At 31.7% G+C, this 13,756-nt stretch overlaps 1 protein-coding gene across 8 annotated transcripts in view; it reads right to left on the bottom strand.

Annotated features, from left to right (window-relative positions):
* Sap47 (Synapse-associated protein 47kD) overlaps positions 1–13,756 on the bottom strand; it is a 125,871-nt gene that overhangs the window by 94,219 nt on the left and 17,896 nt on the right. For 2 of the 8 annotated variants that reach the window (XM_083078422.1, XM_083078419.1), the window contains exon 1: positions 1,325–2,493. The exons of 2 other annotated variants lie outside the window; for them this stretch is intronic. In XM_083078422.1, the coding sequence (XP_082934548.1) occupies positions 1,325–2,318 (994 nt within the window). In that variant the 5' untranslated portion in view covers positions 2,319–2,493. Of the gene's footprint in view, positions 1–1,324; positions 2,496–13,756 lie in introns of those variants that run through there. 4 more of the 8 variants (XM_083078426.1, XM_083078423.1, XM_083078420.1 and 1 more) reach the window with 4 other exon arrangements.

Genomic DNA, 13,756 nt, shown 5'->3' with positions numbered 1-13,756 from the left:
CCAAGTTTTTCAAATTATTGCAGGAAGTAGACACCTTATAAAGCCATTGAATTCTAAGAGGTATTAATGCGCGATATAAAAGCAGAATATTTCCCTGATGCGAACAGAAACAACGAAAGTAATAAAAACAGGAAGATTCTCAGAAATGAGTGAGGTCAATCGGGTAAATCGGTTGGTTTGTATGAAAGTCATAAAAACTGAAATATTCAAATATTTAAATTGCGCAGCTTTGAAATGAGAGGCACGTATTTCCCTTGTTTTTATGTACCTCGTAATACCTGCGTTTATACTACAACCGCATTAAAACATTGCGGGTCTTTCGTGTAAAAGAAAAAAATATTTCAATAATTCGCGCGTAATTTCTCACAAAAGCTTACGAAAGAGCGTCCTTAACATTTATAGAAGAGAGAGTGATCTGCGAGTTGCTCGCATAAACCGAAAGCGATTTAATCAACAGGATTGAAGCACTTCAATTCGTACCGTTACTTCCCTATTTCCATCTGACCAAGTAATCGACCATTAAAGAGAACACAGATATAAAATATATCGATATATAGCTTAATAATAATTATTGAATATGCAAGTGAGATGCCAACACATTGGATAATCGATGTCCTGAAGTCCTGGAACTGGCCATACAAATAAGTTTATCTCTTGTTGAAAGAGAGAAGCATCCAAGAATCGTTGAACAAACGCCAAGCATCATAGCCACTCTTGTCATAAACCGATATAATTTATCACTTCACCAAAATTGCGGAATTTGCCGCAGAAATAGCGGAAACATTAGGCAATTTTCACACCCGAAGTGGAGAATTTTGATGCAGTGGGAGAATAAAGCATAAAATGGATTGTTGAATTTATAGGAAGGAAATATTTATCTAATTTAACAAAAAAAGACACGATCATTTCCTGTAATTTTTTGATGTTGAATACGATTGTGATTTTCAAATTTCTCCATCACATCAAAATTTTGAAAATTTTGCAGGAAAAGTTGCAAAATATTTTAACGTATCTTGTTGTATTAAGATTGCAATACAACGTGTTGAAGAAGTTTTATTGCAATTAAAATTAAGTTATTATCTTCTAGCTCTCAAAAGAAATTTATAAAGAATTTAGAAAGAATTGTATCAATGTATAGTTAATAAGATTTCATGGTTAAATATGCGAATTAGATGATTGAAGATGTATCAAATAATTTTCAAATTACTTAAATTTTATTACTTTAATTTCCTATTATTTATTACTTTAATTTTCAATTACTTAAACTTAAGGATTTTTTTAGCTCACTGAATAAGAATCTATTGAGATGTTAATTTAGCGTCACCTTTTGCTACGAATGATGCATTGGCTGTATTCGCCAATTGTATTCTACTGTCCGTATTTTCGTAATTCGAAAACGAGTCCCTGTTCTTGCATAAATGACTCGTGCAACCGCTATCTATGCACCAATCTTGTTCATTTTCTGCTTCTGGACTGTTGATGAAGAAGCTTTCGTCGACGTGATTGGCGTTCTGATCTTTTGACGATTTATTTCCTTTATCTCTTTTCTTGGCGAAGCATTCGGATTTCTTATGTCCCTTCTTTTGGTAATAGTTACATTTGTAGACTATCTTTTTCTTATTCGTCTTCACATTGTTTGTTTCAGCTTTACTGTTGTTCGACGATTTTTTTTTCAAATTATTCTTAGCATACATTGCATTCGACTCATCATGGTTTGATCTTCTAATTCTGGCGTCATTTTCCTCAATAATTTTGACTTTTAATGATTCGGCGTCCGGCAAGGTGTCTCGAGTTTCGATGGCACATCTGAAATTGTCAAAACTATCTGGCAAGCTATATAAGAGCATAATAGTGAGAAGATCTCCATTTATTTCAATATTCATAGCGCTGAGCTTGTCGACAATATCAAAGAATCGTGATAAATGCTCTCTCACATCTCCATTATCATTTAATTTTTGTAAAATAAGTTGCTTAAGTAGACTTGCCTTACGTGCCGGTCCCTTCGATGCGTAAATGCCTTCTAATTTTATCCAAATATCGTATGATGTTTCACATCCGCGTATCTGCTTCAGTTCAGATGGAGATATTGACAGAATAAGATCTGATTTTGCCTTCCTGTCTTGAGCTATCCATTCGTCCAAAATTAATTGCTGTTCCGCTCGTCGTGCATCTTGTCGTATCTCGGGCTTCGGTTTCTTACCGGAAACATAATCCCATAGATCTGATTTTATCAGCAAGGCCTCGACTTGAATACTCCACGTGTCATAATTATTTCGGCCGAGCATTTCGATGCGTGTGGAATTAACGATACTTGCCATTTCTTTTTTTCTTTGTGCGCGAAAACGTTAATGCAATAACCTCTGACTTGCGTCGAATGTTGTAGACGCCGCCGTGTCGATTTCTTAGGTTAAGAGTTTTCTTTTCCTTTCGGTATCACTTCAACGTAACCTGCCCATAACCTGTTGAGGTGTTAATGGGACAGGGCGGAGAGAACATCTTGGGTCTGTTCTTTTTAGCTGCACTGCTGCATTAGTGCAATTAGTTAGAGTGAAAGAAAGTATGTTTGTCTCTTTCTAACTTATTGCACTAGTGCAGCAGTGTAGCTAAAAAGAACAGACCCCTTGCATAGGCAATTACATAAGAAAAAGAACAATGTTAACACGCGTAGGAATACATGACTCACAACGAGAGAGAGAGAGAGAGAGAGAGAGAGAGAGAGAGAGAGAGAGAGAGAGATAGAGAGAGAGTCATGAAGTATAGCGCAGTATGTACAAAGGAAAAAACTTGAGTCCAAAAGATATATCGACGGTGGCGCTGAAGGCGCTAAGTATAGAGTAGAGTTCTGATAATGTGAAAGTTGCAACTCTAACAGAATCTGCAACGTCAAAGTTGATAAATTTAAAATAGCGAAATTAATATAAATATCAAAATTAATATCAGGTTGTTTGGAGTTTTGCAAAAATTTATATATATAATTTAAATTTGTTAATTTTATTCATTCAGCATCATAAAGGATTAGAGTTTGAGTCATACATATGCAAGTGGAAATGAGGCGAAATGGGATTAATTAAATAGAATTAGATTTTACATTAGATAGAATTATATTGTAGTGAATTTGGTTGGATGCACTAGTGTACACTGGTGCATATTAAAGACTATCGTTTATAAATTTACAATAGAATAATTAAAATAATAAACTAATTAATACTATAAATTATTATATTACATATTGTGTTATTCAATATAAATAATAATAATAATAATAATAATAATAATAATAATAATAATAATAATAATAATAATAACTCACAGTAAAATTACTTATTTTAATTATTTATGCTATTGTAAATTTGTACATGATAGTCTTTAAAGGTACTATTGCGCAATGTCATCCAACCGAATTCGTTAAACCTTTCTCTTATTAGAATTAGATTTTATAGATTTAAACTCTTGTAAACTCTTCACAATAAAAAAATGTTTCAATTTTAATTTTTTCAATTCTTTATTTTAAATTTTAATGTTTAATTTTAAGGGACTAATGAGTTTAATAATCAAAGATGTTTCGATTTCAATTCTTATTTTTATATATATTCCTATTTATTTTTTTTACTTTATATTTTAATCTTATTTTTATATATAATTGTAAATTTAATTTTAATTTTAATTCTATTGTGTTATTTTATTATATTCAGTCTATTTTTATACTTATTTCTATTCTATTTTACTCTAGATATCATTAGATACTATATATAACATTTAGATACTATACATAACATTTTATTTTAGATATCTAAGACTTTAAAATTCTGATTTTCGTATCCAGACTTAGATCCAAAAAAGTCATTTATAGTAAGTAAGGAGATTAATGTTCATGTACATTTAAGTTCATTTATATCTGTATCTATGTTCAATTAAGTTCATTTAAATTCATCGATGCTCATTTATGTTAATGTAGACACTACAAAAAATTACAAAACTGGAAACCATTTAAAGGCAGAAGACACGGATTAAGGAATAAATTTAAAAAAATGAATTTAATGTCTTAAAGAATTTTTATGTTTAAGTAAATTAAATAATTGAAAAGTTTATTAAATAAGTTAAAAACAATAAATAAATTCAGCGTCTTAAAGAATTTTTATGTTTAAATAAATTAAATAATTGAAAAGTTTAATATATAGATTCTTAATGATCTAATTCAGACCAAATGTAAACAAAATCTAAACAAACTCTATTTGTGTGAACATGACATTTTGTGTTACAAACAAATATAACATACAATTATATCGCGGTATAAAAACTTTTATAATAGATATATAAAAAAAAATCTCAGTTTCTTTTTAGTTTCACGACGGATTTTTTTTTTTTAGTTTCAGATCTGTCTCGCTGAAAATTCCAAATAATTGCATCGATACGCGATATCTTTCGTTCGTTAATGGTCTACCGTGTTTTATATATTCCCACGTACAATTTCGGAGCGGAAAGCGACGTGAGAATTCGTCGACGTTGGTTGTCGCCGGCGTCCGGCGAAAAGTTCCGAAAAGTTTTGCTCGACGATGTCTCTCGGCAAACTTGGGCGGAGAACTTTGCACGTATAGACGTGACAAGAAATCTCGCGCTATATGTCACCCCGGTATATGAGCATAGCTCACTTAGGCGATGTCACGAGGGAAGAACGAAAGACATGCCGACGTATGGCCGTTTACTAACTTTGCGGTAAAACTCGCGCGACCGGAATGCCTTGATAAGATATCGATAGAAAGCCCATCATTATTTGTTAACAACTTACACGAAACACGAAATAATTGTTTACAGTACTGGTCAAAAGTATTGCGTCATCTTAAAAAAAAATATAGAAAACACAAGTAAACGATTAAATTTTTTATTTTTTTCTTTCCTAATTTTACTCATGTTCATAAAATATGAAAAATGTACATTATTTGTTATTCGGTTTCTAAAATTAATTAATATACAATTATTGTAATACTTGTTTTGACACTGTTTAAAATGCGTTATGCTATGCCAATGCTTTTTAATATAGTCGCGTTATAAACAGTTTCCATACAAGGTGTCTCTAAATCTATGTCAGAGATTTTAAGAGCGTATTCTAGGGGTCAAAATAAGAAAAAAAGTTCTTATAAACATGGGTCCAAAAATGCTTTCCCTCCGAGTTATAGTCCCCTAAAGTTAGTGGAAAAAAATCGCAAAATATATTGAAAAAATGAAGGTCACCAATAATTATTACGCTGTGCAAAATTTTAACGTTCTGTGAAAAAGTCTCCGAGAGCTACAATACATTTTGCGATTTTTTCCATCAACTTTAGGGGGCTATAACTCGAAAGGAAAACATTTTTGGATCCATGTTTATAAGAACTTTTTTTCTTATTTTGACCCCTAGAATACGCTCTTAAAATCTCTGACATAGATTTAGAAACACTCTGTATATGTCAAAAATACACGTAAATTTATTATTTATTTCTTTTCTCTACAATTATGAAAATGGAAATATTTACAAACATGTTGGAATCAAATATTAATAACAACTGGAAAAAAAACTGTTATCAAGAATATCAAGAGTAGTAGTATTGAAAATAAATAGAAGCTACTTTTTGAAAGATCAAAAATTTAATATTTCCGTTATTTGCCATAATTTTTAATTTTTACGATATTAAATAACAATATAATTTGATATTTGAATAATATTTATGTGTTTTTGTTTTTATTGAAGTAACGACTTCACCGTTTCTATAAATAATGCTTTTGATTTATAGTATATAAGGGCTAGTCGAGGGGTTGGTCACTAGTGATTATAGTGTACAAAAATTACCCTTGATACGGATTACCTATAAATTACCTCAGATTACTTAAGATTACCTAATATTACCTCAAATTACTCCAGATTATCAAATACTACCTTATATTACCCAAGATTAGATAAAAATAAGATGGTGTGCAGTACTAAAATTACAGCTTCAAAAAAATCATCCTCTAGTGAAAAATACAGTCGACAAAGTTGATTAAAAAGAAAATTACAAATAATATCTCCAAATCAAATGTTCATTACTCAATATTTTTCCTATGTTAATAAAATTTCGAAAATAGTATAAGAAAATGACATTTTGAAGAAAGCATTTTTTGAGCATGCCGAGGAACTTCGATGTCTTAAAAAAAGTATTGCTTCGATCCCAAATAATATTGACGGTTTTTTTAAACGACTTATTGAAACGGCAATTCTCAACAATGCTAAAACGAATCCGAAGAATAATCAATATGAAGAATCTTTTAAGAGATTTTGCACATATCTTTTCATTGATAAGGATGCATTTCGCAATTTTTATATATTTGTATTTTTAGTTATTTTTAGCTTTTTTGAATTTTGTTTTGAATAATAAGTAGACGCCTGACTTACGAAACGACTTTACATGTCAATTTTAATGGCATTATTCCATCTGTATCCACTATCAGCAGGGTAATAAATTCAAACAATTGTTTACTTCGGGAAGGTGAATTTCGTTTTAAGGAACTAAGCGACTTCTTAACGCAAAGAAATTTGCCTAAAGTAATTTGGCTTAGTGAAAATGTGACTGGAATTACCGGCAGAATATTCAATACATGAAAATTGTAATATAGGTTTTGTTTTACCGTTAAATGACGATGGCTTACCAAAAGTTGTGGATAAGAATGCATTTCGCAATTTTTAAACGCTCGTGTGTTCGTGGCCTGAGAGAGAAAGCATTACAAGACGTGATATCGCGAAAACCTAACCACGACAATTCGTAGACTGCAAAAAAGTACGTTTTTACGAAGCGTCGATTCCAAAAATCGACTGCAAATGTATATTATTGTAAAAAGATACAAGTTCGTCAATGACGTTCACTAACTTCAAAAATTAAAAATTACCTTAGATTACCTCAGATTATCTGAAACTACCTTAAGAATACCTAGAATTATCTACAGATTATTTGATATTATCCTTAGATTACTTAGATTTCCTATTAGATTACCCAAGATTACCTGAGAATGCTAAAGATTATTTAGAATTACCAAAAATTACCTTAGATTACTCAAAATTTCCTTTGGATTGCCGCTAAATTATCTAGCCCTTGTACAGAAATTGCCTCAGTGACCAACCCCTCGGGGCTAGTTAAAATGATACAAATTAATTTTCTGCGCACAAAATAATGGCTTTAAATTTAAAATATTTCGAGATAAAATAAATTTAGAACTTTAATTCTTTTTTTTACAAATAACTATTTTTGATACGATGTAACTTGCCTTTTTTCAGCGATATATTGTGTTTCTTTCAATGAAAAATAATCAGACAATTATACTCACAATTTAATATTCTCCCAAAGAAAAATTGAGACTGTGTCACTTCATTATGCGGAAATAGAAAATAGTGCAACGAAAATGCGGATAAACGTTAATGCGGATAACGTGGCTTAAGAGTATAATTATTCCTGTCCGCTTTTCTCTTACATAAGAGTGTATCTTGGTCAGAAAGGTCGCATATAGACAACAGTGATGGAATTCCTTTGTGATATTAGTGACACGATCTTTATGTCATGGTTTCTCGTCTCATATGTTCCGAGTTGATGACGTCGATAATTGTGTAATATGTCGGAAGGGTAGTGGTGACTAGCATAAAGGAAGTGTACCATGACCAAAATAATGCTTCTTCGATCCATTAACGACAATAGTTCCGTTACACAATACAAATTACGAGGCCAACAGCTGTTGGTAGATATCTCCCACCACTGATAATGATATATGGCAATAATGTATATACATATAAGGATCACTTGATAAAATGTACACATGCACACACACACGTGCGATGATACCTGTCAAATAAATACAGAGGCACACATTAAATCGTCATTGACAAGGCTTGTTGTAACAATATCCGATGAAATTGGATCGTCGATCACAGCTAAAATGCATTCGTCTGCCGACGAAACGATAATAAAGAGCAACCCGTATGGGATTAGAGAGAAATTGACTACCGTCAAGAGTTTTCAAACTGTATAACGTGCCAACTGGCGCTTAAGCAAAGTTTGACCTTGTGATTCTTTTCCACCCCTCTTGCACTCCGTTATATATTATTATATATCTTCTGAGAGAAAAATGACCTCTAATGTAAAATTCATTTTTCGTTTTTATATATTCCTTCTCGCTACTACAATATTCTACATCCTACTTTACTGATGGGCACGTCGGGTTCACTCCATGACCCTCATATTTTATGTTAAAATTGTTTTATAAAACCCGTGAAATATAATCAAAACAAATATTTTGTGTACATGCGTTGTACAAAGTTAGAACATAAATATATTATTTATTTCTATTTTTAAATCGTTATCTGGTTTATTATACAATGAAATTATATATATGCTATTATCATATTTATATAAGCTCTATTATTATATTTTATAATTATATTTAAATTGTAACTTTCTTCACATTGTGACCTTTTTTTTAACTGATTTACATCAATCTAATATCTATCTCATTGTTTTGTACTAGAAGGCTTCTTCCCTGTTTATATTTAAATAACATTTTTTTAAATAAAAATAATAGAATAAAATATTTTTCTCTTTTTTTTAATTATTATGTACATAAGTAGCAATTTTTAAAAAGAGAAAATATATTTAAGAATATGATAAAATTAAATTTAGTCTGTAATATACAAAATAGGATTCTAGAATATAATAAAAATTTTTTTATATGTCTCAAAATTAATTAAGATATGTCTGTGTTATTTGAAGTTTATAAAATAGTAAAATTTATAAGTTCAATATATTTATTGTATTATTTTCCATTATCTTGCTGTATTATACTGTATTATTATGCAGTTTATAAATATTCTGTATACAATATCGATAAAATTAAATAATGAGAAAAATATTTGTTGGAAATAATGTTTATTAAAAAATATTTTAAATAAAAATATTAGCCGTAACTTTCTAGAGAAATTAATTCTCAAAAATTTCCTTCAAAGCGTATTAAAAATAATATAACAAATGAAAAATACATTCTCGTGTATTCTTACAATTTCGTGAAGATAAAATTGATTTTATGTCATATAGAGTTTTCTCTTATTCGTTAGCACTGTATTTCTCTCAATATTTTCGTTTCTTTCGGAACTCGTTTGGCCGATAACGAATTTTCGAATATCTTTGTTCGAGGAGCAATTCTAGAGAAGATCCGAAAAAGTACAAAAAGAATCAAATTCCATCGTATCGACGAAGTGTTTTTGTAACGAATCTGAATGCATCCTCAATATTTCGTATCTCGAATGCAGAGAAACAAATAGGAGAACCAATCTTTATTTTTCTCTCTTTGCTTGAAAATAATTTGAAATAATTTTTTTAAATCGACGAGGTCATATTCAAAAAAGTTCAAAGGTTCGGTTAGGTTTTAAATTAGATTTTAACTTCATGTTTTATCGAAAATACGCTTTATGTCTCTTTGATTTGTCATTGACGAATTGACCGAATTCTTGTCAAGGAAGAATTTAGAGAAGCAGGAGAATCATCTGTGAAAAATGAATATAAAATGTGCGAGAAAATACTATGCACGGTATTCTTTTTCAACAATGACGTCACAGCGGAAAAAATTTCAAGTGCGAAGTTTTTAGGATCAGAGAACTGGGACAGATTCTCGCATTTCGCGATTTCTTCTCGATTTCTTCCGCCTGAAATCCGACGAGTCCGAGATTCGTTGGAGGAAATGCATTCGCAAACTTCCTGAGTTGATAACCTTTTCTCTCTTCCCCTCCCCCTCTCTCTTTCTTGCTGTTGCTATCGCACAGATCAAGCGAATCTGGTCCGAAAGCAAAGTAATTATGTTCGGATCAGCCGCATTTCATTAAAGTGATACTACATTAGCTATCACAATGCAATGGCATCGTTAATTAAATTTAAACGAACGCATTTAAGTCTCATTATACATTCATCATTTCTATCAATTCTATTAATAATATTTATTTTACTAATAATATTTATTTTACTAATTCTGGTAATATTTATAAGCTTTTTTATATATTTTTATATATAAATAACATTTCTATACTTTTTTTTATATTTTGATATGATTTATAATATTTATAATATTTATATATGTAAACAATTTATTATTAATGTGATTATACATTTCTTAACTTATATTTTTTTCTATATAAAAATAAACATCACAAAAAATCTTTGAAGATAATTAATAAAACTTTTTTCCTGTTTTATTGTTCGTTTTATGGCTTCCTTTTCTTTGTAGTTTGAGGGTACGTGCTTCTTTCATATTATATTTTAATTTAAAAACTTTTCATATATGTAAATTATATATTTATATATAGTTTACTATATATATTTATTATTAATATGATTATATATTTTCTTAATTTTTATCTCTTTTTCTATATAAAAATAAACATTACAGAGAATTTTTTAAAGATAATTAATATTGATAAAACTTGCTATTTTTATTTGTTCATTTTATGGCTTTCCTTTCTTTATAGTTTGAGAGTACGTGTTTCTTTCATATACAGGGTGTCTCAGACTTAACGAATCAGCCATTAGTGGTAGATTCCTGAGATCATTTGGAAACAAAAATCTTAATACCAAAATGTTAAGGAAGTTGTAATTTCGGCGCTATAAAAGATTAAAGATTACCAATCGGCGCGTTACGTTCTCCTGCTCAGGGACATAGCGTATCAAGGGGCCCACAGTGCGATAAGGAACTTTATCGATATCGATAGAGGGATGAATATAAAATAAAAAATAGGATTCTGCAGTAAGCGCGATTGTGTTTTCCATGCGACAGTAGTCAGTAGTTTGGACATTTTTATGAAGTCTTCCTCAACATTTTGGTATTAGAATTTTCGTCTCCAAATGATGTCAGAAATCTACCATTAACGGCTGATTCGTTAAATCTGGGACTCTCTGTATATTTTAATTTAATTTCCATAAAAAATAAACGTATAAGGTGATGATAAAAAATTAAATTTTTATTGTATGTATATGTGTGTGTTACAATTTGTTAATTAATTTAAATATCATCCAACTTTTCATTGGCATTATTAATCAAGCTCATTTAATCTATGATAATCTCGATAAGAGGAACGCAAAGACACTTTGAGACCGTTCAAAGCCTTGCATAAACAAAAAAGTAGAGTCTCGATTTTCAATATTAAAAGTAAAATGTGTTGCATCGCTTATGAACTTCGTTAAAACCGATTATCGACGGATTATCGTCTCGGGGGAAGTAGAATTCTCAAGTGAACGACATTAATGGTGAAAGAAGTATTTTAGATATCGCATTTTCGAAAATATTTCTCCACCATCCCACTGCTTAATTACACGTTAAATTTGATTGGCACAGTAATGATCGTACGGCAGCTCGGTATAATCTTCTCGGAATCGTTTAATGTCTTTCCTGGGACCCTTTAAGATTACGAGCCTTGCTGTAGGAGAAGATCGATGCTCTAGCCTAGCCTAGTTAAAAAGTGATGAAATTCGTTCGCAAGAAAAAAAAAACTTCCTCGCGACCGAGTGTTCCGTATCATTTAGCGAAATTAAAATTTCCGAACAAAAAATTATTATCGTTAATTATCGTATTAATTATCGTTAATTATGAATATAAATCAAATGCTAAATATAAAGTAATCCTGGATGAAATCTTTTCTAATAATTTAATTATCTTTTCTAATAATTTTTACAAATATATATTTTAAATGTTACACACCCTGTATATATACATTACATCCCTTTTAGAAAAAAATAAAGAATCGTTTTAAACTATCGATTTTTTTGACATTATTCATTTTCTTTAATAATCTATAGCAAAAATAAAAAAAATACTTCTATAAAAGGGATTTTACAAGTTTAGAAACAGTATAGAATTTATATAAGGAGTTTTAACAAACAGTTATGCTCTCTCAAATTCTGCAAAGAATATAAATAGCTATCGAAGGGAACAATCGAAGAAAATGGTATACTAAAAAGCCATTTCACTGCACATCTGCAACTGGATCTCAATTTTAAATTCATGATTGAAAAAACAAAAACGATAAGCTTATACACAGTACGCATTCAAATGCTATATAAAGTATCTCGTGTTCGCTTTTCTTGAAGTTACGTCTGATATGAATTTTCCTCGCGATTTAACTGATGCGATCAAGCTATAACAGAATTTCTTAGAGAGGTAAAAAGAAAATACATTAAAAATTAAATCGTATAATACGTATGAAAAGTCGAACAATATATCTTAGTGAATAAATATTTGTGTATTTGTTTTAATTAATATTATAAATTTTCTTAAATGTGTGCGATTTTTATTTTCTATAGAATTTCTTGCAACAACATACAAAAGTTGCATTCCATCCACATTGTTTCGTGTCTCAAGTTCTCAACGAAAACGATGGAAAAGAATTTTGCCACCAGAAAGAAAATCGAAGAAATCGGAATCACCTTTGAAACTGCCTCGCAGAGGAATCAGAAATACTTGCAACAATCAGAACGGAAGAGTGTCAACGAAAAAGGTTTGATGGCGCCCGAAATATTCCTTCGGAGAGACACAAATCGTGTATAAAAATCATAGGTCGAGATGCCAGTGTACGTCGAACAGAAATATCTCTTCCACGCGCGCGTTTGTCTTTAATAAAAAATGCCTTTCGAGAAAAGTCAAGTGGAGTCTATTTCCCTCTTTCATTTCCGCCCGCGCATTATCGAAAAGAGATCGAAACTTTGGCGACAATATAATATCGCGTATATACCTCGAGCGTGCTGATCGCCGAAATCACCACTTGACCGAGTTATCCCGGAATCTGGACGAGCGAAAAACAAATCGACGAGAGGAAATGGAGAGTGGCGGGTGAGGTGGGCCCATCGAATTACGGTTACGTCGCAGTCGTTGATTTTCCGAGAGAAGGAAGAGTCGGCCGGAATCCGCGGGAGAATGGAGGAGGAGGGGGAGAGGTAGTCGTATTGATCGACGAAGATGGGGTCCAACCTCTCGACGACGGGATCTGGTCGTACTCGATTTGGGTTGCGAGAAAAACGGGATTCATTCGGAATCCATTCACTCTCTCTATTCTCCTACATATGTATCACACTGGCGGCTCTCGGGGTTGAAAAGGGTGTAAAGTACGAAGGTACAGAGTGAGATGAGACGCATTTAACGACTTCAGCGTGGTTTGCGCTCGGAGTTGACGGAGCCCCCTGGATCTGGATGTCTGATCCATCTCGGGCCAAGGACACATTCTCTCTCTCTCTTTCTCTCTCTCTCTCTTTTTCCTCCACCCGTTTGTTCCTCCGTATACTACCCTTCCTGCCCTCCCCCACTTTTCCTTGCGTCCTCTCCCTTTGTCCCTCCCTCTCATTCGTCCGCTCAATTAATCTGCATATTGGGATTTGTGTTCTCTCGCTCTGACAGCAGCGCGATGCGGACTTTCCCTTTGAGATTTATGCGTCATCAACGCATGTGGAATCAGCGCTGTATCGGCTTTTAAATCTCTCGATATATAAGCGCTCTGGGAACGTAACAGTTTTTCGATTATGCAATTTTCGAAATCACTTGCGTATCGCGAATTGGGAGTGCAAGTTGTAAAAGTAGGATTGCTATAATCTGTATTCGCGACCGATATTTTTTACTTTTAATAGCCAATCAATCTCTTTTAAAATGTGTGGCTCTATAAAAGCTCATCTTGAACCGAACAGTGATGATACTTGAATAAGTATCCATGTATAACCCAGGCCAAGGACGA

The sequence above is a fragment of the Camponotus vicinus genome, unplaced genomic scaffold, assembly GCF_025532165.1.
Source record: "Camponotus vicinus isolate PSW18456_S1 unplaced genomic scaffold, iyCamVici1.0 SCAF_1, whole genome shotgun sequence".
Lineage (NCBI taxonomy): Eukaryota > Metazoa > Arthropoda > Insecta > Hymenoptera > Formicidae > Camponotus > Camponotus vicinus.
This window is presented reverse-complemented; position numbering and strand designations above follow the sequence as displayed.